The sequence below is a fragment of the Stylophora pistillata genome, chromosome 1 (genome assembly GCF_964205215.1).
Source record: "Stylophora pistillata chromosome 1, jaStyPist1.2, whole genome shotgun sequence".
NCBI lineage: Eukaryota > Metazoa > Cnidaria > Anthozoa > Scleractinia > Pocilloporidae > Stylophora > Stylophora pistillata.
Window position 1 is genome coordinate 28,469,674 of NC_142519.1, and position 25,161 is coordinate 28,494,834.

General features: G+C 39.7%; 2 protein-coding genes and 1 long non-coding RNA gene across 3 annotated transcripts; 2 read left to right on the forward strand and 1 right to left on the reverse strand.

Annotated features, from left to right (window-relative positions):
- Positions 1–4,865: 4,865 nt before the first annotated feature.
- Positions 4,866–11,104, forward strand: LOC111322765 (N-acetylated-alpha-linked acidic dipeptidase 2). The gene is made up of 5 exons (XM_022925932.2): positions 4,866–5,227; positions 5,830–6,046; positions 8,087–8,284; positions 8,794–9,082; positions 9,534–11,104. Exons 1-5 carry the CDS (start codon positions 4,935–4,937, stop codon positions 10,814–10,816), a joined length of 2,280 nt encoding a protein of 759 aa, XP_022781667.1. The 5' UTR covers positions 4,866–4,934; the 3' UTR covers positions 10,817–11,104.
- Positions 11,105–12,219: 1,115 nt separating this feature from the next.
- On the forward strand, positions 12,220–22,548 carry LOC148741968 (uncharacterized). The gene is made up of 3 exons (XR_015992803.1): positions 12,220–12,557; positions 20,531–20,744; positions 21,566–22,548. It is a non-coding gene; the product is annotated as an uncharacterized LOC148741968 (long non-coding RNA).
- On the reverse strand, positions 19,807–24,106 carry LOC148741969 (retinol dehydrogenase 16-like). The gene is made up of 4 exons (XM_088736411.1): positions 23,635–24,106; positions 22,099–22,281; positions 21,541–21,768; positions 19,807–20,727 (listed from the first exon to the last, which is right to left on the reverse strand). Exons 1-4 carry the CDS (start codon positions 23,912–23,914, stop codon positions 20,501–20,503), a joined length of 918 nt encoding a protein of 305 aa, XP_088592537.1. The 5' UTR covers positions 23,915–24,106; the 3' UTR covers positions 19,807–20,500.
- Between the last annotated feature and the right edge of the window lie 1,055 nt (positions 24,107–25,161).

Sequence of the window (25,161 nt, forward strand, 5' to 3'; positions counted from 1 at the left end):
GGCGTGATTTTATTATTTTTACTCAATCTATATGATGTTTGTAATTTGCTTCAATTCTAAGATGGGTATAACGGGTATGAAGATTTATAAGCGTGGATAGCTTCCTTTGCGTAACAAACCAAATAATGGGGCTGTAAGGGCCTCCAAACGAAAAGAAAAGCCGGCTTGACCTTAACCATTCGTCTAACTCACGCCCACAACGGTGTGGACCGCCGAGGTGCGGTGAAAGTTAAATCAATTGATCAAAAGGGAGGAAGTAGGGTAGCATCATTTCCGCGAATTGTTATTGTTGCCTGCGGTGACAACGGTTTTTTAGAACATAGCTAGCAGAACCGCGCAATCAAATTCAATATTTGTGAGCGTGCTCAAAATCCCGATAGTGCACGCTGACAGCGTCAGCAAATCGCTTCGCCCCAAATTTTTTTTTCGCGCGAGCGGCCGATTGTTAGCGCGGGAAAAATAATATATTTCGCGACAATAATGGATACAAACAGAAACTCGGCTTACTAGTCCGAAAACGAAGACAATGTTTCGACCTTTTCCCTTGGGCTAGAGTTCTTAAATGAGGCAGAAAAAGAGAAAAACAAAGGAAAAGGAGACTCGGCATCAGCGCCGTCACGATTCGCTTCAACTGATATTGTTGTCCATTTTCCCCGTCGGATTTGATGCACAATTCTACCGGCTATGTTCTAAAACAATTGGTTCATGCTTTCAGCTGTGCACTATCGAGTTATGGAGCACGTGGGAAGTTTGGAGAGCACTCAAGAAGCTAGAATTGCCCTCGGCTATCGCCTCGGGCAACTCTTACGCTTCTTTCGTGCTCTCCAAACTTCCCGCGTGCTCCATAACTCGATAGTGCACGCTAAAGCATGAACCAATTGTTAAATAGAATGTGGCCTGGAACGTTTCAAACACGCATCTGTTGAAAAGCGTTTTGAATAAATTAATGTTGGACTATAATATGGAAGAAGCGAAATTATCAGTGTGTTTACCATTTGAACGGCTACGCTAGGTAGCCATTTGTAAAAATTTTGTAAGGTGGTTTTTAAGAAGGGCGTGAACATTGCTTAAATGAGCCCTTATTTCCTTATTCTGATGCGGTTCCGATAAACGTGAAAGCTTACCAAAAAGATTGAGGAGTATGTCATATTCTAGACTGACGCGTGGGTGTACCTGTGACGATCCTCGAAATCAAGAAGGAACCGTTCTTCCTTCGCCTCTCAGTTGATTTGCCTTCGTGATTTTTCTTTGATCTACAACCAATTGCGAATTCACGACGGGTAGACATCCATGCAAGAAATCATTCTAACTTTGAAATGATGGGCGTAAATGTGGCCTATATGTCCCTATATTTCTTGCCGTTTCGATCATGGACCAAGACCAAGAAGCAGGGTAACATGATTCTAGAAAACGCAGGCGTATCTGTAAGAAAACTCGTGAAAGAACAAGCCCACGAATTTTGCCTCTTGAAAGTAGCCAGCGAGTAGGCCTTCGCGGTAAAGAACGCACGTTTCTCCGCCCGCAGGAAGATTTGAGACGAGTCGGAGATAGGTTTGTCGGAGGTCTGGCACTAATGATACAAGCACTAGTCCTTTGGCCTTGAAGACCTCTCGCCGATTCGCTCAGCTCAAGACCTCATAAGAGGTTATAATGAGGGCCTGTGCGCAATCTGTGTTTACTGTAACCAGATATTTGAGACTCGTGGCTAGGTATTTCAGCAAGTGAAATGGTAAGCATCGTCACGAGCTTTACCATTCATTTTTCAAACCCAGTTTTGAATCAGTAGCGTTCTGTGATAGCTCTCACATATGGTTGGCTGAATGCAAAACAAAAATCAGAGTAATCACATCAACGAATCCGAACTAAGTTGAAAATCACCGGAAGTGAAAGTAGCGATTGGCCTTGGCTTGCATCTGACTGGACCTGATTGGTGAAGAGAATATCCTTTCGTGGATACTCTAAGCTTATCCCCCGACATTTCGTCCATTCAGTTATGCGCTGAACGATTTTAGTGGTGGAAGCCATTACCATTGTTGTTTTCATTACTTAAGTCCAACTTGCAGTGCATTTCGTTTGTTTTTCAAAGGGGTTTCCGACGTTTTATTTTAAAGAGAAGAGAGATATATTTGGGAGCCCATGTTTATAAATAAGAATGCTGGATGAGAGCGAGTTATAGTGTTGCTTCAGAAGATAAATATCACGCTTGTTAACCTGTTGTCAGGCGTTCTTTTTTCGGGGAGCATGAATGTGTGGCAGCGCAGCAGAAGAGTTATCTAACCCCCATTTCTCCCTCTCATGCACCCGCCATTTTCGTCCACTGGCCGCCGGAAGACTGGGAAGAACATTGCAAACTGTCACGGCGTCATCTGTATCTCTAAGCATTGAGCGCTATCATGGGTGACGCTATATCGAAGGCGTTTGTCCAGGGTAAGAGTAAACAGTATTTTTGGTCAGCGGGCAAATTATGAAACCCGCGAATATTGCGAAATCCCGCGAAAGGATGACATTTAAAAACCGAAGACAATTTTTTACTAAGACACTAGAATGCGTAATGATGGCGACGACTCAGTAAATATATGAAAATAATATATATGTAATGCGCTTTTATAAAATGTATGAAAACGCTCTTCGCAATAATAAACCCTACTTATCAAGTTATCTGGGGAGCAGGGTTGGTGTAGTGGTGAGAGCGCTCGCCTTCCACCAATGTGTCCCGGGTTCGATTCCCGGACCCGACGTCATAAGTGGATTGAGTTTGTTGGTTCTCTACTTTGCTCCGAGAGGTTTTTCTCCGGGTATTCCGGTTTTCCCCTCTCCTCAAAAACCATCATTTAAATTGATTTAATTTAGAAGTTTATTTGATTTGCACACGACTCCACAAGCTGTTCAGCTATGAAACATTATCGTGTTTAAATAAAGGAATTATTATAAAGGAATTATTATAGTAGGTGGAAATAAGGCCTGAAAAAATTTTAGGTCCGTACGGGCGATGAACCTATGACTTCTGTGATATCGGTGCTGTACTCTACAAACTGAGCTAACAAGCCAACTGGGAGCGGGTCATTATGTTGGTTCATATTAAGCCCGCCAATAAATTTGAATAAATGAAAATCATATATGTGTACTGCGGTTTCATAAAATATACGGAAGCGTTCCTCGCAGTAATAAACCGGCCTATTTATCTAGTAGCGACTAAGTACTGCAGACATGACTTGTTGACTTGCCCTGTTCTGCCGACAGAAGAGCGAACATGATAAGCATGCAATGTCTTCTTTCAGTGCTTATAACAAGTGTAAAATTATTAAGTCGTAAGTGAAAAAAGCTGTTCCTTCAATTTAAAACGGCAGTCACGTTGAGAATAAAGTAACCCTTTATTTGGCTGTCATTATATTTGTAGTGAGGTCGCTGACGCCAAAACAGGCTGGCTTTCTCTATCATGGCCTTGCATCGAGCTGGTGCATTTTAAACAGAAGGATGGGTACAAGTGCAGAATTCTCATTTGTCTCACGTAAGTAGCTAACTTGCTCTGCACCCACACGCGATATTTAGTTTTTAAGTTTAATACAGAAGTCACTATTCTCATTAAATCATGAGGCGTTAAGGTACGAAATATTTACCCTCACAAGGTAACTAGGAAGAAAGTGCATTCGATTAAATATACCTTAGCAACCAATTATTTCTTCCTTAAAAAGGAATTTAACGGAATATTGCATATTCTTCACTCATTTTTCCCAATGATTGGTTGTTGTTTTCGATCGTTTCTTTCAGTTTGCTAGAGGTTTGTGCGAAGAGTCCTCCGTAGATACAGCTTTCAACATAGCAACCGAACGTGCACTGATAACGTCTATGGTGTTTGGCTGTTGTTACGATGACATCCACGAGTAAGTAACTTAAGTCACAGCTTGTTTCCGAACTGCATATCCTTTAATCTTGCCAAGCATTGGGTTTGATCCTGATATAGAGTTGAGAGTCAAAGTATGAGACCTGACCCACTAAAAAAGAAGACATACGTTTTAAGTGAATGATAACGAAATCACGGTTGTTCCGTCCGCTGTAGGAGAAATATCAACGTCTGCATAGTGTGCCATGACGACGATGGAGAAGGTTGGCTGGGATGCGACAGTTGTGGCCAGTACTTCCACGCAAGTTGCATCAAAGTGGATTTCTCAGACTCTCTCTAGCTACTTTGTCTGCCCTTATTACTAGTTCACAACATCGTTGCGGATCAGTGACGTAATTGATGGTGGAGAATATTCTTCCCAGTGTAAGCTAGGCTGTGTAAAATTCCTGGAATTCCCGTTATTTCACGAATTGTTTGACACTAAAGTGTTGATAAGTTTCTCGCATTACGTAAGTAAAAATTGACTTAACGCTGCAAGGAGAATCTCCCTCAAAATTTACTTTTAAGAGTCGAAATTACCATCCAAAATTCAAACTTTACTTTTAGGTTTATTGGCGCATTGATAACCCTGTAGTAGCTCAAACATACTGAAAAAAGTTTCATTCGTTCTTGTATATCTTCATCCTTTGTTCAGTACGATCTTAGGAGCCGACCATTTAACTCTTGAGGGGGGGGTGGGTGGGTGATTTTGAAAAAAATTTCCTGCAAGCGCTTGTTGGAATAAAAAAATTGCATGCAACATGGGAACAGAAGAAAAAGAGCCTTTACAACGGAAAAAATATCCTGCACAGCAGATTGCTAGAAAATAAATTTCTTGATGACCAGAAATCACCCACCCCCCCCCCCCCCCACTCAAAAGTTAAATGGTCGGCCCCTCACACATTTCGGGTTTGAACTTTTCGTGGGGAACACGTGCTCCAGCTTACACGACCTATTTCAAATTTAACCGCTGTACTATAAACTTGTGTATTTGACTCTCGACGGACGCCTTCGATATAGCGTCACCCAGCTAGGGTCGTAGCTGCGATCAATCATGGCTGATTTTGAAATGTTGAAGCAGGCAGAAGATGAACAACCCGTTGTAACAAAAGGACGATCGAACCGATTTCGGTTGTTTGTTGGCCTGGGAATATTGGGTGCAGTTGTGATCTTCTTCCTCGGGTTTGTTATCGGTTATTTTGCTATGAAAGCCCGAGCGAGTGATTCTCCTGTAGTGGTCCCCACATGCATTAGCCCTGTTAAAGTCTCACCTACGAAAAAGGTGGAGGAACTTCATAAATGGATGGTCAATTCACTCACAGCAGAAAGTGTCGAAGAGTTTTCCCGGTAAGTTGCACCTTCGTTTCGTTTCGTTTATGAGACCTAATAAATTTCGCTGCATCGCAAATCAGCGTGGCGTGAATATTGCAACTTTGCGTGAGTATTCTAAGAGCGTCATCACCTCCAGTCTACTTCAACAGCAACGCTTAATGAGTTGGGTTAGGAATACGTTTTTATTTCCAAATAATTTTCAGCAGAACACAGAAATCTATGTGGAAAATAGACAGTGGAGGGAGTATTTCCCGTGCAAAGTGTGGTTCAGTCGATCGTAAATCAGCGTGACGCTCGTCACGCTTCAGTTGCCTAAGTTCACGTAAAAGCGTCATCTGCTCAGGCTAGGTTTTCTAGTGCAGAATTTCACGTTTACAGGAAAGTTAAGCGAAGGCAGATTGTGACAGGAGCATTTGTTATCAAAGTGAAGGGCTCAAAAAGGTAGTTTTGTTTTTGCGCTGTTTACTATTTTCCTCGGTGTTAGTAACTGAACGTCTGCAAAGGGCTAAGGTGACGTAAACGCAAGGCGAGTGCAATGTAAGCGCGAGGCGAGCGCGAGGACTTCACGCCCGTTTGACTTGTTTCAGTAAACCTTTTACTCATGGCTATTCTTGCAGCAATTTTACAAAGCGCCCGCATGTTGGTGGTGGAGAACAAAACAGAAAGCTTGGCCAATACATGCGTGACAAGTGGGTCAGCTATAAATTTGATCACGTGGAAATGGTGCGATATGACGTCCTTCTATCCAGGCCACCAAGAGATAAACCCAACGTCGTTCAAATCCTTAATGTGACCGACAGAAGTGCTCTGTGGACCGTAACAGGCCCTGAAAAGGTGAGCGACCCCTTGGTAGTGATTCGTAAAAACTATGACAAACTCAGAAGTTATCATGCTAAGACAAACCCTGAAGCAAAAAGATACACATATAAATCATTATTTATCGCCCAGGAGAGGGGAGGTCGGATGATTTTGGTCGTGTCACCACGGGGGAACGGGGGAGGAGTCAGAGCGGAGGATTCCGGTTTTGCACGATAACATTTACAGGCTATGTAGTATTCTTATGATTAATACTCTGTTGGTGACGACTTATTCCTTGAAAACTATGAGATCCCTTCTTCTCGCCACCCCCCCCCCCAAAAAAAAAATACTCCGACCCCCTGAGGCATAATATGAGGACTGGTTCCTAATAACAGACGAATAACAACTTTATGAATGAAAACCCAACATAGAAAAAAAAAAAAAAAAAAAAACCAAAAAAGTAATAGGTAAATACAGGAGGCCATTACCCGGAGCTTCCATCTCAGTTGTACCCTTGAGTCAACCCTGTCCCGTATCTTTTATCTTTAGAACTGAGATACTTGCGGGGGTTCTTTAATCTTTCCGCGCTTTCTGCCATTATTGAATAATTTCGTGCGCCCTGCAAGTAATACAATAGAGACGGTAACACAATAGAGACGACAGCTCTCTTATGATTGGCTATTATTAAAAACACCCGCGAAAACCGCCGTGGGAGATGCTTCTAAAAGTAGAAAGATACGGGACAGGGTTGGCTCAGAGGGTCAGTATGGAAGATGGAAGCTCCGGGTAATGGGCTCCTGGTAAATGAAAGATGCCTGTGGAAACTTGTGGAAAACATAGACATCAAACTTGCCAATGTTTCTGTACTAATATATGTCAGGAGGCAAGTTTATTAGTTAGTTTATTGCTTATATAAAACGTGCGAATAATTGCTGAAGTTACGTGACAGGGCCGAAGTGATCCACTAGAAGAGTAAGTTATATCAATTCCAGTTATATGAAGTACAGGCAGCCCAAGCTCCAGCTGAATGTGAGATGATCATCTTGCGCAATAACAGTCATGGAGGAATTATAAGAGTTTGTATCGGAATATTTACGACCGCTCTAAGGAATAAAAAATACTTCAAATTCTCAATAAAGATACCTCACCTTACTTCCACAGCGTATCGCTTGTTAACGTACATAAGAAAAGGGCTTTTCTTATGTACGTCGAAATGGACAACTCGCTAAAATGAGTTCTTTTCATCAAAGTAAGCGGTCAGATAACAAGCGATACGCTGTGGGAGTAAGGTGAGGTATCTTAATTGAGAATTTGATGTATTTCTTTATTCCTTAGAGCAGTCGTAAATATTCCATACAAACTCTTATAATTCCGCCATGACTGTTATTGCGGAAGACAATCATCTCACAGCTGGAGCTAGGGCCACCTGTGTATCAGGCAGAACTATTTCTATTAACGAGAGGAACTAAGGGAAGGATGAGAGCAAAAGAGGACAAAGTGTTCTTTATCATCTCTTGTTTAGAGTGACAAAGCTAGTTCAGTTCAAATTTACATATTAAGTCGTTCTACATGTTTACATGCCTTAGGTTTCTCGCTTTTGTTTTATCTTAACTCGTCACTCCTTTAAAACATAAAACCTTCTAAAAACTTAGTACAACTGTTTGTGTGTACTTTCCCCTTCAATTTCCTAAAAAACTTCCAGTAAAACCGACCAGTGAAAGACACGTAAAGGTAGAAACAACAATGGAGACTGTTTTTGCTGCTCTAGTTATAGTTCCCAAAGGGTCTATGGTACAGCTTTGGGAACGTAAACACAAAGGAGAAATACATTCTTTCCATTGTTTTTTTTTATATGATTATTTTATACATGTTTTCATTTGTCCTTTTTAGTCTTGACTTTCTAAGGACGTGAAGTAACGCCGAAACGTAGTCAAAAATATTTTAACAGTTTTTATAAGTTTTAGTTTTTATGTATTTTAATGCCGTCCTAGCGTTGAACTTTTCAAAATGTTTCTCCAAATCTTTTCTTATTTTAAAAATTGAAGGGAAAAATATTTTCTTGTTTACGGCTTTTAGATTGCAGAACCAAGTGAAAACGACTCTCTTGTCCTGCCACCCTTCCTGGGCTACTCTCCACCAGGAATCGTAGAGGCCGACCTGATGTACGCAAACTACGGTACTGTGGACGATTTCAAAGAATTAAAGAAGAAAAACTTGAATTGCACTGGAAAGATTGTGATCATGCGATATGGAAAAATATTTCGAGGAAATAAGGTAGAATTTGCCTGTCTAAAATAACTTCTTGATTAGTTTTTCTTGAAATCTGCCCCATGTTATTTTGACTAAGATCTGAATAGTATTCCGTGTTTGAGAAACACTCAGTGTCGTTTGCAAAAAGTTTCTTATCGTCCAATACCCACGTTTGCAAGTAATACTTTCATGGCTATGTGTATAGAACAAGAGAGGAGCTGAATAGGTGGTTTGCACGTTACGTCATCGCCGCCATGTTGGTGGACGTAAACAATAGATATCTCATTAACTTCTTTTGCTCGTCCACCAGCATTTGTTACTTTCACCATTATTACCTGTGTCTCTAGAGACTGTTTGCAAACCACCTATAAGTAGTCTCGATAATTGTGGAATTTTATCAATTAGGCCACCAAGGTATATGAGAAAGAAAGGAACCTCGAGTACACGACATCTATCTTGATGGATTCCAGAAAACGATACATCCTCATGGATGTTCAACGGATTCTCTAACGTGCTATTCTTCGTCCCTGTAGGTCCAAAACGCCCAAAACTGTGGAGCTGCTGGTGCACTGCTATATTCTGATCCAGCGGACTACTCTCCACAAGGTATGAACGAAACCTTCCCTAAGACATGGTGGCTTCCAGGAACTGGCACCCAGAGAGGAACCATTGGCCTAGCAGATGGTGATCCTTTGACCCCTCTCCTGCCATCAATTGACGGCGTTTACAGACTAGCCATCAATGACAGCGACGCCATACCGAAAATTCCTGCACAAGTGTTAACGTATGATAATGCTGTGGAATTTTTGAAGCGTCTTGCCGGTAAGAAATCGTGCATTTTGCGTCATCGTCTCTCTGTGAGACAGTGACTTTGACTTCTACATTTGTTCAGGTTTGAAGCTTTCAGAGTATAGAATGGAACCATTCCATTAGGCGCTTTTCTTAAGTTAATTCATCATATCACGTACAGAACATCGCGAAAGAAGCTGATAGAAATGAGACGTTCAACTTATTTGTCAGAGACGTGGGCCAAAATACATTTGAATCGTACCTCCTCGCGCCTTTCAACTGGGTGTCAAACTCTCCACCATTGATTTTTCGCATATAGGAGACTCTTGGCGAAGAGGGCCTTGCTATTAATCATTATCGTTTTGTTTAAGAGGGGCACTGTTAAAAGGTAGCTCCTCATAAAATAATTTAGCTAAATGATGTCGTCAAATCAATCTTTTAAGCTCCTTTTTCGATTAATTTAAATTCTTGGCACTTCACCCAGGTGACCCAGTACCCTCAAGCTGGGCGGGTGGCCTAGGCATCGTCTATAAGTTTGGCCCAGGCTTCACGGATGCAAAGCTTAAGGTGAGAATGGAGGTCAACAATCAGTTCTTTACGTTACCTGCATATAACGTGATTGGTACGATCCTCGGTAAAGAAGAACCCGATCGTTTGGTGCTCATGGGGAATCACCGAGACGCTTGGGTGTTTGGCGGAGTGGATCCTTCAAGTGGGTCAGCGGTCATGATGGAGGTGTCGCGTGGCCTAGGAAAACTACTGACCGAAACTGATTGGCGGCCCAGGAGAACGATCAAGCTTTGCAGTTGGGGCGCTGAGGAATATGGTCTCGTCGGTTCCTATGAATGGGTGGAAGAAAACAGGAACATGCTAAGAGACAAAGCAGTCATGTATTTGAATGTTGACTCTGCGGTGAAAGGAAACTACAGCTTTGGAGCAAATGGGAATCCTTCCTTAAAGTCGCTTGTGTATAGAGAAACTGCATCGGTGAAGGATCCCAATGAGCGGGAAGAGGACGCAAGTGTATATGATCGCTGGTCAAAGAAATACCCTTCCTCAACACCTGGAAAACCTAATTTCGGAGGTCTGGGTTCTGGATCTGATTATGCACCTTTCAGTCATTTCATTGGAGTACCAAGTATTGACATGAGTTACAGATTTAAGAGCATGGACAGGACCCTTTATCCTGTTTATCACACAGTTCATGACACATTCTACTGGCAAAAGACCTTCAACGATCCACATTTCACCACCCACTTGGCGATGTCTCAAATAGGTGCAAGAATTCTGCTCACTGCTGCTGACTCTCCCTTATTTCCATACAATCTCAGGGACTACAAAATAGCTCTGAACCGTAACCTTGATGCTTTGGAAAAAGACTACAAGTCTGATCTCTTGAAGGGAAATATAACTCTTGATCACCTGACTCGTGAGGTAGAAGAGTTTTCAAAAACCGCGGACACCTTCGAGCAGAGAAAGGCTAGCGCTGGCGATATCAAGGACTTCGCCCAACTGCGTATTCTCAATGATCAGATGATGAACATGGAGCGCGCGTTCATTTGGCCATTTGGACTTCCGGGAAGGACAAGAGTTCGCCATGTGCTGTTTGCGCCTCAGATGCATAACATCTACGGTAGCTCCAGCTTCCCAGGAATCACCGACGCCTTGTTCGACATCGACAAGACCAACAACTGGCAAGTTGTCAAAGATCAAGTGTCGATCGCTATAACGTGTGTACGTGAAGCACGCAAGATTTTGGCTGCGTAGACAACTGGTGTATGTCTTCACAGCTTTAGGGAGATTAGGCCTGATTTGTACTTTGAAGTATTAAACTTAGGTTGAGTTAAAACCACGTTCTGAAAAATGACGAGCTGTGACTAAAATTGAAAAAGCTGTGATCATTACACAGCTTTTTCCCTTTTCACTCCAAAAGAATGTGCTCATGATTTTCTCATTGCTTGTCACCCAATGATATAGTATATAATAGGTCATAGTTTATTGAGCATGCATGTTAGAAGTGGTTGAGTGATTAGACCGTATTCAATTTTTTTTTTATTTTTTGTGTGGAGACTGTGTTCCTTTATTTCACTCTTTTGCGGGACGATTGAATAGCACCACCTGATTTCCCAGCAGACATTGAATGTGGACATTGAGAAGCGGCCTTATTCAACAATTCATAAAACTGGTGAAAACTGTTAGTTTTTCTTGCATAAGGAAGGCATATAATTTGAGAGGTGTGCGACTTATTTTCAAAGTGAAAACCGACCGTTCGAAGGCGATCGGCGAAGACACTGAAATTCTTCCATTTGACTCTGATTAAAAATGTTTACAAAACTCTTGAAGCCACTTACAAATTTAATTCTTAGATCTACTCCACAAAACCGACAAACTACGTCTTCTGGATTAACTTTTGGCCTTCTCCCCCTCTTAGATTTTGATACCAGATTCTCCTTGTCGTCTGATATTTCTTACTCACGCGGAGCAAGTTTTAGTTGGTTTTTTGACAGTTTGCATGGTTCACTGAGCTCTCGCTAATGGCGCTTTCTGATTGGTTAATTTTAAGAGGCGCTGATTGACATATGCAACACGATATGAAAATAGGGGGCGTTTCGTTAGTTAGTGGGGGTCTGTGGCAAGCCCCCTCTCTCCCCTCCGCACATTCCGCTCCCCCCAATCCCCCCTCCTTTCCCCCAGGGCTTGCTTCGCAGGCTATAGTTTTCCAACATCAGTAAACTATCCCACCTTTGTTTCCTAACCCCCTGATTACCCCCTTGCAAAATCAAGAACAGTCGGGTAGGGGTATGCACATGGCTGGGTAAAAGATAATTAGTCCTCATGTTTCAAAGCTCTCCGTCACCGCTGCCAACTCAGTGGTCTGCCACCAGTTGGAAAGACGGTCAAATGAAATTGGCCATGGTCTGTAGTAGCACCAGGTTCTGTTTTGAAGCTCAAGTTTAGGCAAGTTCAATTAGTGGTACAAATCGCGCGAATATGCGGTCTAGCCATCTGGTATGAGGACGCATCACATTAAATGTCCTGACAACTAGCCATGAAACGACTTTTGTTGATTGGCGCTGACACCTTCCACGTGACGACAGAAATTGAGTGCGAATTGGAGAAGAGGCTTTCACGGACTCTGAACAATTAAACACAATGGTCAAACAGAGGGTATGCCCTAGAGGATCAAATTTGACTGCCCACAAGCGAATTTTCCGCGCAAAATTTCAAAAGAAAACATATGAAACAAATGCCGCCAACAATTAGCTTAAAGCGAATTTAAAACTTTCATAGAAATCTGTAAAAGTAAACAAAAGTAGGGAAGAGGAAAACTCGAGACTTTACGATCGCATACAGGTTTACTGGCCTGTGATTCCCTAGTGACGAGCCTGTTGACCACAACGTTTGCACATGCGTAAACGTTTAACAACCATTTTTTTCTGGGTAACTTCTGGGCTCTTCAAGATTTTATGGGAACCAAGAGTTATCTAGCCACCGTTTCAGTCGTCTGGTAAGTATTAAGTACCTTTAAAACATAAATTTTGTGAATGCTTACAGAAAATTTATTGCCCTGAAAGATTAACGCCAGTAATTTAAAAAAAGAATTATTCTCTACAGCTGAACACGCAGCGACTGCTGGAAGAATGAGTTGGAATGTAATACTTTTGATACAATCAATAATCAGTTTCTTCGATAATTATTTTTATTGGCAAAACCCATCCCATTAAATTTAACTCTTAAGGCACACTTTAACAAAATATTATTAACAAAAAAAGGCGATAATTTTTATGATAATAATATTAATGTAAAAAGAAATTTTACAATGGTAATATAAATGATGATAAACACAAAAAGGAACATAACTTTTCAATTTTGTCAAAGGGTAACCTCAAAAAATAACATCACAAAGCAAACAATATTAAATGCTTTGATCATGCAATGTTGTTTAAGTACTTTTGAAAGTGGTCACTGTCATGTTGATATTACAGTTGGCTTCGATTCACAGTCCCCATTGATAAATTATGCTTGTTACAGTTTTTGTACACTTCGGTTCTTATTACCAATTTTTCAGACTTTAAATCTTCATAACACAAAAAATTTTCCCAATTTTAATAGCAACTTGTACTACCAGTGGAGGTTTTTCCTTCAATCTTGAGAATGAAAAAATTAAGTTGTTACATTACTATGGGTAATACAATTGAAGGGTTTCTTTGGGGGTTAATGTACTATGAGCATAATTCTACAGAACCAGATTTCCTCTGTGTATTCCAACAATTTTATGGGACGGTATAATTTATCCTTGTGAGTTCAATTTCTTCCCTGCAAAATGTTCCACTACATGGAGACTAAGCAGGTTAAATGTTTGGGAGCAAGATGTTGAGGCAGATTACAGAATAAACTTGAAAATGCTCCCTAGGATATGCTGGTCACCCAGAACCAGCAAGGCTTATTTAAACGTCTAAGAGTGTTTCTGTCGAGGAACTATCGGCTGATAGTTGCCCTGCGGAAATTTGATGTTCTTAAAACAAATATGTTAGTTTTCAGAACATCAAATTTCCAAGGGGCAACTATCAGACCGATAGTTCCGAGACATAAACACTCTATTGTTTTTATTGTTCACCACTAAATTTTCTTCCATGCCTACCGCTTGTCACAAATTTCAATAATTCGCAACCGTACATTGGCTAAATAATACGTCATACCTGTCAGAATTGAAAAGTCACTGTTTTTCCGATCTGCCTAACTTCGCGGCGGTCAAACTATTTAAAACTTTTCACGGATGAGTACTTTCAATCCAGGTATTTTCTGTGGACGGGCACTATCCATCCGGGTATTTTCCACGGGCGGGCACTATGGGCTGATAGTGTCTCTCCACGGATGAACATTATCGCATCACGTGATCGATTTAAACCAATAAGAACCGGAGAAAATTTAGTGGTGTGAACTATAAATAGTTATAGTTTTTAGTGGTCAATGAATTGACTATTGAATCACTAGAAGTTGTGTTTTGAGAACTGCACAAGGGAAACCCTTAGACTGAGGAGTTAAGTTAACATTTCATGTAGGACCCAATTGTTTAAGGGCAGATAACACTTATAGAATAAGAATAGATCCCTATTCAGTGATAAGTGTTCACAAAACATACTGCACTTTTGACCAGACACTGTGATCACTGTAATTTAATTATCCAGTCAATAGCATTATGGATCCAACCTTTCAACAACCTGGTCAGGTAGATTTAAAATTCCCAAATTTTGCTTTGAATAATTTTAATGCAGATGTAACAAAACTGGCACCTACTAATGTGGCTTTTTAAAAAATTCAGGTTTGCTGCATACATGTTTTTTCTTTTCACTCTCTTTTGAAAAGAATCCCTGGAACAGGTGTATATAAGTTTATTCAGTACTTAAGTAAAGCTAGGTTTGAACTTTCATCATTCACTTTATATGTCTAAAAGCAATATTTTCAGTCTTAACAATATTTTCAAGTTTCAAAATTGTAAGATTGCCATAAGCAATTAAGAGAATTCTTTGTATTCATGGGCAAACTATCACCATCTAGAGGTAAAGTGATAGCAAACCTTACAAAATGTATAATTACCCTGTAGTGAGATAGGAGTATTTGCCCTTTGGGCATAAAATTAACAACCAGACCACAATAAGCATTTATTGGATGAGGTTAAGGATGATATCATGAATTACCAGCAATATCAAGGTCTGAGTTAGCTGCTGAAGTTGAAGGCTGAGGCAGATAACAAAGATGCAAGGTTTGATAATTTATTATATCACGTAAAAACCTTACTTAATAATTGTTTTATTACACATTTTTTAAACAATCTGCAAAAAAACACTTCTCTTTGGGTTTGCAAAAGTTTGAGAATGTCCACTACATGGACAAAGAGCTTGGAGACTCATCAGACTTTGAATTTTACACAATAACCGAATATGTGTTGCAGACAGGAAATATTATCCCTACCAAATAATAAGGAAATATTATCCCTACCAAATAATAAATCCTGTGGCTTATACTCCTGCCCTACACAACTTCTTAAATCTTCTTGCAATATCATATCTCCAGTTCTTTCTTATATTTTCAATTTATCTGTTATCCTTGGTGTCTATCCTTCAAAACTTAAGATTTCTAAAATAACGCCAATATATAAAAGTGACGACGAGACCGACCCTTCAAACTATCGACCAATATCTCTTTTGTCTAATTTTAATAGGATTTTTGAAAAACTTTTGTACTTCCGGATGAAGGAATTTATTGACAAAAACAACCTATTGTACTCCTCACAGTATGGCTTTCGCAAGTCACATTCCACAGAGCATGCAGTACTTGATATTGTCGAAGATATACTACGTAATATGGATAAACGGTACTTCTCATGCGGTGTCTTTATTGACCTGAAAAAGGCATTTGATACGTTCAATCATGAAATATTACTCGATAAATTAAACTTTTACGGTTTCCGTGGATTGATAAATGACTGGTTTCAATCATATTTAAAAAATAGAACACAAACAATTCAGATTGGAGAGCATTTATCAACAAAACTTATCTCCCCCTGTGGTGTCCCCCAGGGATCAGTCCTTGGACCTCTTCTATTTTTACTTTACATAAATGACATTCACCTTTGTTCTGATAAACTAAAATTTTATCTCTTTGCGGATGATACTAATATACTTTATGCTGATAAGAATCTTAAGGCGATCGAGCAAACGGTTAATGTAGAGTTGAATAACGTACATGACTGGTTAACTACAAATAGGTTGACATTGAATACAAAAAAATCAAATTTCTTAATTTTTCGTCCTCATCAGAAAAAAATGCATTTTTCTCCACAAATAGGTATTATAGATTGTGAGACAAACCGAAGAGTTAGTTTAGAGCAAAAAAGTTATATCAAATATCTAGGCGTTTTAATTGATCAAAATTTGTCATGGAAAAACCATGTTGACTCTGTTATCGTAAAAATAAGTAAAACAATAGGGATGATTGCAAAGCTGAGGTACTTCGTTCCCTCTACTATCCTTGTAAATATTTACAATTCATTAATTCTACCTTATATAACTTATGGACTCCTTGCCTGGGGCAATGCGTCAAATGCTTATTTAAACAAGATTTTAGTTCTTCAAAAGCGAGTTTTGCGCTTAATCTATTTCACCGATCGAAGAGAGCATGCCATCCCTTTATTTGCCAAAGCAAAAATTCTGCCTGTTACGTTCCTATATTATGAAGCCGTAAGTAAACTTATGTTTGACGTGCACAACCAGAGGGCTCCCATTAATATTTTGAAACTATTTACTAAAACATCTCATATTCATACCTACAATACTCGATCATCCAAATCGCAGCTCTTTAGTACAAAGTACTCTAGACTTAACCTACAAAAAAAGGCTTTCTCGCGTGTTGGTGTCAAAATTTGGAATAAGATACCGAAAGAATTCAAAACGTTATCAAAACATTCCTTTAATAAACAAATTAAAACGTCTTTATTTCAGATACTAGATAATGAAGATTCTTATCTTGATGTTGAAAAGATCTCCTCTAACCTTAAGGACTGCATAATTAAAACAAATTGATCCGATTGCTTTCAGTACTAATGTATTTGCTTCTATACTTTATTGAACAACTATTGATGTATTTGCCAGCTATGCTTCTTTTTATAATTTAACAATATCTAATTATTTAGTTTTTAATTTTCTTTATATATTGTAAATAATGTTTGTTGATGATTGACCCGCCTCGAATAGCAAATTTGCTATCTGCGGGTCAACATAATCTAAATTATTTTGTAAGAAAAAGAAAAATAAAGTGTGTAAAAGTGTGTAAGTGTGTAAAGACATTGGGTCATCATGTCAACATCACATGCTACCATATATTTATGGTATACTCTAGACCAATCAGAGTTTTGGATGAGGTTGAGCATGATATATCATGAATTATCGAAATGGAGCTTGAGTTCTGACATATCTGCTGAAACTGAAGGCTAAGAACACTACAGGGATGAGGGGCTTGAAAACTAAGCAGACTGTGAACTTGACATGATAACTGTAATATCCACTACTGATATTGGATTATCATTTCAACTTCACATGCTATTGTATATTGATTAAATGCTCTCGACCAATCAGATTTTTCATAGTAAGTCTAATATAACGATGATCATTGTGTTGGTACTCTTAAATTGATTAGTTATAAAAATGGGAATTCAGCAATGGACATTCCAATGGGTGGCTCTTCTTGCCCAATGTTTTCAGGTCGAATTGTAATTTGGATTGTTGGTTTTTAAAGAGGAAAACCAGAGAACCCTGAGAAAAACCTTTCGAACAAGGACAAGAACCAATGGTAGTGGGGGAGGCGGCAAGTGCTATCACTACTGAGCCATCTCTGCTCTCTGAATTTTTAACCCTTTACCAGACTATGTTGAAATACTTATTACAACTCTATAAACTATTTACAGAAACTCAGTTGTCATTACTGAAGTACCTCAAATACTCATATCATTTTGTACTCCTTGTACCAACAACAACAACAACTTTTTTGTACTCTATATCAAGTTTTAATGATTAGTAACAATAATAATAATAATAATAATAATAATGATAATGATAATGATAATAATCATAATGATAAGAGTAATTAGAGGGTACCAGCAGTCTAGAATAACTAATTAGCTAAAAAATGACAGGGATCTGGATCAAGTTAAGTAAATTAAATGTTTATAGTGCAGATAAAGTATCATGGTCAATACACACAAACTATACAGACATCACACACACAAAACAAAGGATTATACTAATATTTGATAGTCTTTGACAATGAAACCTTAGCTACAGTTATATACATGGACAACAATATTTCAAGAACAAAAAAACTAGGTATAAACAGTATCATCAGCATAATGAAAGTTACATATGATGCACGATCCTCGCAGTAGATAGCGCTATTAAAGCAATAGCGAAAATCAGACCTAAAAAATATCAGGCCTGTACGGGATTCGAACCACTGACCTCTGCGATACTAGTGCAGCGCTCTTACCAATTGAGCGAACAAGCCAACTGGGAGCAGGCCGTTGAGTTGATTTGTAATAAACCTGTGAAAGTGATAAATCAGATACAATGAAATATATGAAGTTCATATATTTTGAGCTGCGGTATGAGATACATATGATGCACGATCCTCCATCCTTTCATTGTATCACAATGAAAGTTAGTGTTCATTTAAAAGACATGACTTAATAATGTGGAAATGGGGCATGTTTTGGTGGGCTTGTTGATTAAATTCCACATCATGGACACCTGAGATCCCACTTTGAATTTTATCATAGTTAGTTCTAACATTGGGAATATATCAAACAACAACAAACATATGAAACATATGTATGAACTGCGGTTATGAAACGTATATGTGCACGATCCTTCGCAGTAAAGCACTATTTGAGCAATAGTGAAAATCAGACCTGAAAAAAATTTCAGGCCTGTACGGGATTCGAACCACTGACCTCTGCGATACTAGTGCAGCGCTCTACCAATTGAGCTAACAAGCCAACTGGGAGCAGGCCATTAATTTGATGGCCTGCTCCCAGTTGGCTTGTTAGCTCAATTGGTAGAGCGCTGCACTAGTATCGCAGAGGTCAGTGGTTCGAATCCCGTACAGGCCTGAAATTTTTTTCAGGTCTGATTTTCACTATTGCTCAAATAGTGCTTTACTGCGAAGGATCGTGCACATATACATTGGGAAAATAATTGTTTTCAATCAAGACGACATCTGTTCTTGTAAAATAGTTTGTGTAAAATGTCATTCTTTCAATGCTCTTAATTCTTGTACATGTTGATCAACTGGTTTTTTTTCTCTTTTTCTCTTTTGTTAATGATTATATATTTTGTTATTTCTCAGCATGGGGTTTGTAGAGGATAGGGAAAGGTAATTTACATAGTAGGGGACAACCTTGTCCTATCGTAAATTTACCTGCCTTTGGCAAATTGTTAAATAAATAAAATAAAATAATATAATGATATGATTGTTTCATTATGGATCTTGTAACAGTTCCACTTACCATGAAAAGAATTCATCACAAACCAAACACAATAGTTTATACATAAATAACCGGAGGCGCGGTGGCCTCATGGTTAGTGGGCTTGACTCTGGATTGAGTGGTCCGGGGTCATCGTCAGCCCCAGCCGGGACATTGTCTTGTATTCTTAGGCAAGACACTTTACTCTCACGGTGCCTCTCTTCACCCAGGTGTATAAATGGGTACCGGCACTTTAATGCCGGGGGTAACCCTGCTGATGGTACGGCATCCCATCCAGGGGGGGAGTAGAAATACTCCTAGTCACTTCATGCTACAGAAACTGGAGTTAAGGATCAGCCTAATGGGCCACTAGGCTCATAAACAGACTTTAACTAGGGTAATATGATAGGAGGCAAGATCATTTACTTGAAGAACGGATTTGGATGTCCATTGAATTTTGAAAATATTGTGAGACTGACTGTTTTTTTCTGTAAGATAAAGAGAAGTTGTACATCAGTTGAATAACTGCTGCCCTAAGCTATTATTCGATATGTAGATTTTTTATGCATATGGGTGTACCTTTTTTTCAGGGTGTAATATTATTATGCATATGGGTGTACCTTTTATTCAGGCTGTAATGTTATTGTTTGATCATTCAATATAAAAGTTAGATTTTTAGAATAATTTTCGAAACCAGTTCATGGGTCTAGTGTCACTAAGTATTACAACTACAACTTGCTATTTATGGGTATTTTTTTATTCATAATTTTCTTTGGCAAGAGTCTATGCCTTTCAATATTTGGGTAGCCTTGTGGAAGGCAATTAAATTCAATTTCCACACTTGATGAGAGCTTTACCCACTGAGAAAGGCAGAAAACTTTTTTGCCTATCTGACAATAAATTGATCAACACAAAGAGCATCACTTTGTTAAAAAACAGAGATCTCATAATGGAAGAACAAAAATCACTGAATAAAAGTAGAACAAGAAGTCTGAAATATCTTGGAAGCCCCATCTGAACACCTGGGTGTCATTTTCTAGCTTAAAATAGAAAAAAAAGTATCGTTCTTGAATTCACTTGAGAGTCTAAATTATAAAGAATAAAATCTAGAACATAAAATTTGCTACTTAATTAACCCATGCAGGTATAAACGCTAATGGTTACAGACAGAAGCTTATAAGCTATAGCTGTACAGGTTATAAACTTCTGTTACTGGCCATAGAGACTGAAATCTGGAACCCTTTCCACATCATGGATTGTCGTTAACACGGAGTGATTAACAAGCACTTGCAAATTGGCATCTCACAATCTGAGAACAACGAGTTCTTCGACCCTTTGGGTTGTTGTGTTCAGTATTCTCCAGTTCCAAGCCTTTTCATGATCACAGATGCTTTAAATTCAGTAGAGACGTTTATTGCCGCTCAATTCACAGCTCACTTATTTTCTCTAAATTTTGGTGGCAGAGGGATCCTAATGGACAGAAGGTTGATGATGACATCCGCGTAAACAGCTGGAAATCTTGCCAACCACGCATAAATCGGAGTGTCCAAACCAACCAAGTAACGGTCACGTGGTGACTGTGACGTCAAAGCTTCTACAACGGCGTCGACAACTTTATGGGTATGAGGTGAAGGGCGCATTGGTAAAAACAACTTAATACCTAAAAGAGGAACAGAGGTAGGCCTTGGCAAATTGACATTTTTTGAATTCAACCTTTAATCTTTTTTTTTGCTATAAGTTTGCTCTCAGCTGCAAGGTTAGTGGATCAATCTAAGATGTCTAATGGTTTTATGAGCTGCTTTTCAGGCTGGACATATTTTTATCGGTTTAATCAGGTGATGCTTAACTTTTGCTAGTTTACGAAATGCAGCTCCTTTTAGGGGCCTAGGGCCCGTTTCTCGAAAGTTCCGGTAACTTAACGGGCCCGAAGCAATGTTCAAACCGGGTTCTGGCACGTAAACCAGTCCTTTCTGTTTCTTAAGCTGATAGTTTTATTGTATCATTTTCAAAACTTTTGAAATCCCCATCTTGAATGAAAATAGAACAGCTTTACGGGCCCGTTAAGTTACCGGGACTTTCGAGAAACGGGCCCCTGGTCGCAAAATTTTAGACTCTTGGGCATGGCTGGGTCCGTGAGCATACAGTATAAGGTTTTGATGTTTGTCTGCGGCTACCTTAGCGGGCTAATATAAACGCGTGCGAAATCTCTCTTGAGGTGTGGTTGTTTTCTAATTTTTACAGTGATGCTGTTACGTGCATACTACCGTGACTGAAATGAATACTCACATAAAATTGTCTCAAACAGCCCCTTTAAATCAGCTCTTATATTCATCGCATGATACTCTTTCTTGATTCGGTAGTATGGAATATCTTAACACAGTGAGAACTTGATCTTTTTTTCACATGCATGCAGCAGGAAAAGAAAAGGGAAGATTTTGCACCACTGCAGTTCTGCAATAGACACTGTTATTACCTTTTTCTGTATATTCTTGTTTTAGTTCATCGCTCAAGTCATCCCATCCTTCTTGGATCTGTCTCTCTCCTATGCGTCCTCTAGTAATTTCAGTACGGAATCCACCGGGTTCCACTATGCTAACTTTCGTTCCCCAAGGATCCATCTCTCGTCTGAAAGCATCCGAAAATGCTTGCACACCGTACTTCGTCACTGCGTAAGATCCTAACATTGTTGGGGATACTCGACCTATCAAGTGGATAGAGGAAACGTCAGAATATTAAATTCAGGATTAAATCTAATATTTAAAATAATGCGCTAACCAGAGGAATGCTAGAAAGTTAAAACCGAACGGTTGCCTGGTAGATTTACATAGCCAGAAACAAAACAAAAAGTGAGACGAAACATTAGATTTAGGGAGCTTTTTGATAGTCTACTCGTGCAATTCCGTACACAAAAAGATTGGTACACAAAGTGCTTCGATACCCTGGTTTTTGATCAACAAGAAAAAGGTAGGGATGTGTGAAGAGGGAAGTGGAGAGTCATGCCTCTGTTTCCCCAGATCCCCACCTGACTTACCAAGAACGCTTGAGAAGTTTACAACTCGTCCCCGGGCTCTTCGCACCAGCGGCAGAAAAGTTTTAGTGACGTCAATCGTCCCCCAGAGATTAACGTCGGCGGTACGTTTAAATTGTTCCAGCGGTGTCCATTCAACGGGACCCAGATATGCGATTCCAGCATTATTTACGAGGCCCCACAATCCTGACGATAGAGAAACAACTCAGATAACACAGACCATGTGGTGCCTCCTTGTGTCAGAACTAATTTGCGCAGATCCAACAACCAGATATTGTTATCTAAAACTCTGACTTATAAAGAGGATGGGTACGGGTTGGAATACCTTACGATTATGACACACTCGTACTCAAAAAGGTGGAAATAAGATTGAACGAAAGTTTCAACTCGGTGAAATTGTCTTGATACAACACTGACGTAGACCCTTTAGAACTCGGACTTTTACGATGCATCCACCCCCCCTCTCCTCCTACTTTTTCAATTTTTTTTCGTCAAGCATCGCCTGAATTTCTACGTCATGCTTTAATTAATTCACAAGCATCATGGTCCAAATATCCTGTTGCATCACGCTATTACGCCGAGCGCAGCACTATGAACACGTAAATAGAAGAGTGGGGTTACTTTTTATTACGCTGTGGCTCATTTCATCCGTCGATTCTCTCTGATACCTTTGGACTGAGGAGGTTTAAACCGAGCGTGAGCACCCGGTGATCATTTCCCAAATAAACGTACCTTCTATCAATCAAGCGTACAGTGTTACGTGTAAAATTATACAACAACAAACATATGAAACATATGTGTGAACTGCGGTTATGAGACGTATATGAGCACGATCCTTCGCAGTAAAGCACTATTTGAGCAATAGTGAAAATCAGACCTGAAAAAAAAAAAAATTTCAGGCCTGTACGGGATTCGAACCACTGACCTCTGCGATACTAGTGCAGCGCTCTACCTGCTCCCAGTTGGCTTGTTAGCTCAATTGGTAGAGCGCTGCACTAGTATCGCAGAGGTCAGTGGTTCGAATCCCGTACAGGCCTGAAATTTTTTTCAGGTCTGATTTTCACTATTGCTCAAATAGTGCTTTACTGCGAAGGATCGTGCTCATATACGTGTAAAATTATGTTGGATTCGTGCCCTCGGTAAATATCATTTGGCGGTTGGTAAATTCAAGATACTGACCATTTTAAGCAACCGCATCCTCATTTGAGATAGATCAATAGACAAAATTATCGGGACGTGGTGCAAGAATTCAGGATATACAAAAGCGTGTGAATTATATTTTACGTCGATCTCAGAATTGAAAGTTCTTCGTTTTTCACGGTCGGATGCATTCATATGATGTATTTAATTGTATCAACATGCAACTCTTTATGCTGTGGCACATCCATGAACATACGAGATACGAAGTCCTTCTTTTCAAAACTGACGCAAATAAATAATTTTTATGAAACTCAGTAGTCTTATCTTATCAGTACTTGATTTTCTCGGGCGCTTTCCTCCAACACGTTAAAGTGGAACATTGTTTGAAGAGCGAGTTACCTGTGTTACTAGGAATCTGTCTCTCAACTTCTTTGTAGACCTCCTTGATTTGTTGCGAGCTTGTCACATCCATCTGAAAAGTTTTCAATCTGTCGCTCCCCACAGATTTCAAACTCTGTTCACCTTCATTCGTTAAACAAGTCGCCAAGACACAAGCTCCCAACTTATCCAGTCGAACGGCTGTTTCACGACCGAAACCGGAGTCGCAGCCCGTAATTAAAACAAACTTTTCTTCAATATTTACTTTCGTTCGTGGAATCAGTCGCCTTAAAAAGTTCATTGTGGTAATTCGCAGATAGAAATGTGACGAAGTTTTCGTGACTAGTGAACGAAGCACGACTGAAGCTCTTCCGTGGCGGGTTTGTCACGCTACGCTCGAATTTACTGGGGCAGAGGTGCCAGCGTGACATAGCAGTAAAAGCGAGAAAACGTGACGGCTCATGATGTCTAGGTAATTTGCTTTCCTTAGGCCGGTTTATAGAAATAATTAGAACAGATATCGGGAAAATCAATCGGTGTTCGTCGGGACACAGATTAAGTCCGAATTGCGTACGCTTGTCTTGTGAAAAATGAAATGAATGCAATTGATATGGACTAATTTATAAGATAATTACATGCTTGAAGCTGTACTGCACTTTAAGTCTATTTGGAAAGTATGCCTATTAACAAATGGAGAAGCCTTGACTGTGCTCTGCTCCGTTGTAAAGCACGCAGGAAGCGGCCAGAGCGCGAAAGAAGTGTAGGGAGGAGCACGTGACGTAGTCGAGTGTTGAGAATCGTCAAAGGTGGGGGAAAAAAGTACGGGACTTCGACAACCGACCTCTTAATACAGGGTGATCGCTTAATACGGTGCCGCTCATTACATGTTCTGCTGTATTCTTGTTTTTATTTTGCCTGTTATCATCTTCCTATTTTATTGCATTTGCATTTTTGAGCGGCTTATGTTTCATACAACAAGGTATTAAAACTCAAAGTATCGTATTTCGGACCTTGCTCGCTTCGCAAATTTAGCGCATCATGAGTAAAACACCACACGAGTACATACGGGTAACATACGAGTAACATACAGAGTACATACGAGTAACATACGAGTACATATGAGTATCATACGACTAACATACGGATACAGACGAATACATAGGAGTAACATAAGACTAACATACGGATACATACGACGAATATATAGGAGTGATACGAATGTTTTTCTTTTAAAGGAAGCTCTAATTATAAGCCTTGCAAGCATTTTTCAGGTCAGCAAACACGTACCCAGTTCAGTTTTAGCGGGGGATGTCGATCGACCTCCCAAGACTTTCGTTAAATTTAGTCACAGTAAATTAAATTAACATGGAGTGAAAAACCTTTAGTTTGCGCTACAAGATGACAATATATTTTGGATGGCGCTGATCCGTCATCTTCAATAGTCCATTTTACAGTTGTGTGCTTGGTTTCCATGCCTTTGAATGGGAGTGAGGCTAGGGGTGACCTTGTTATGATACAAACCTTGCTGCTTTTCAAATGTAAATCACT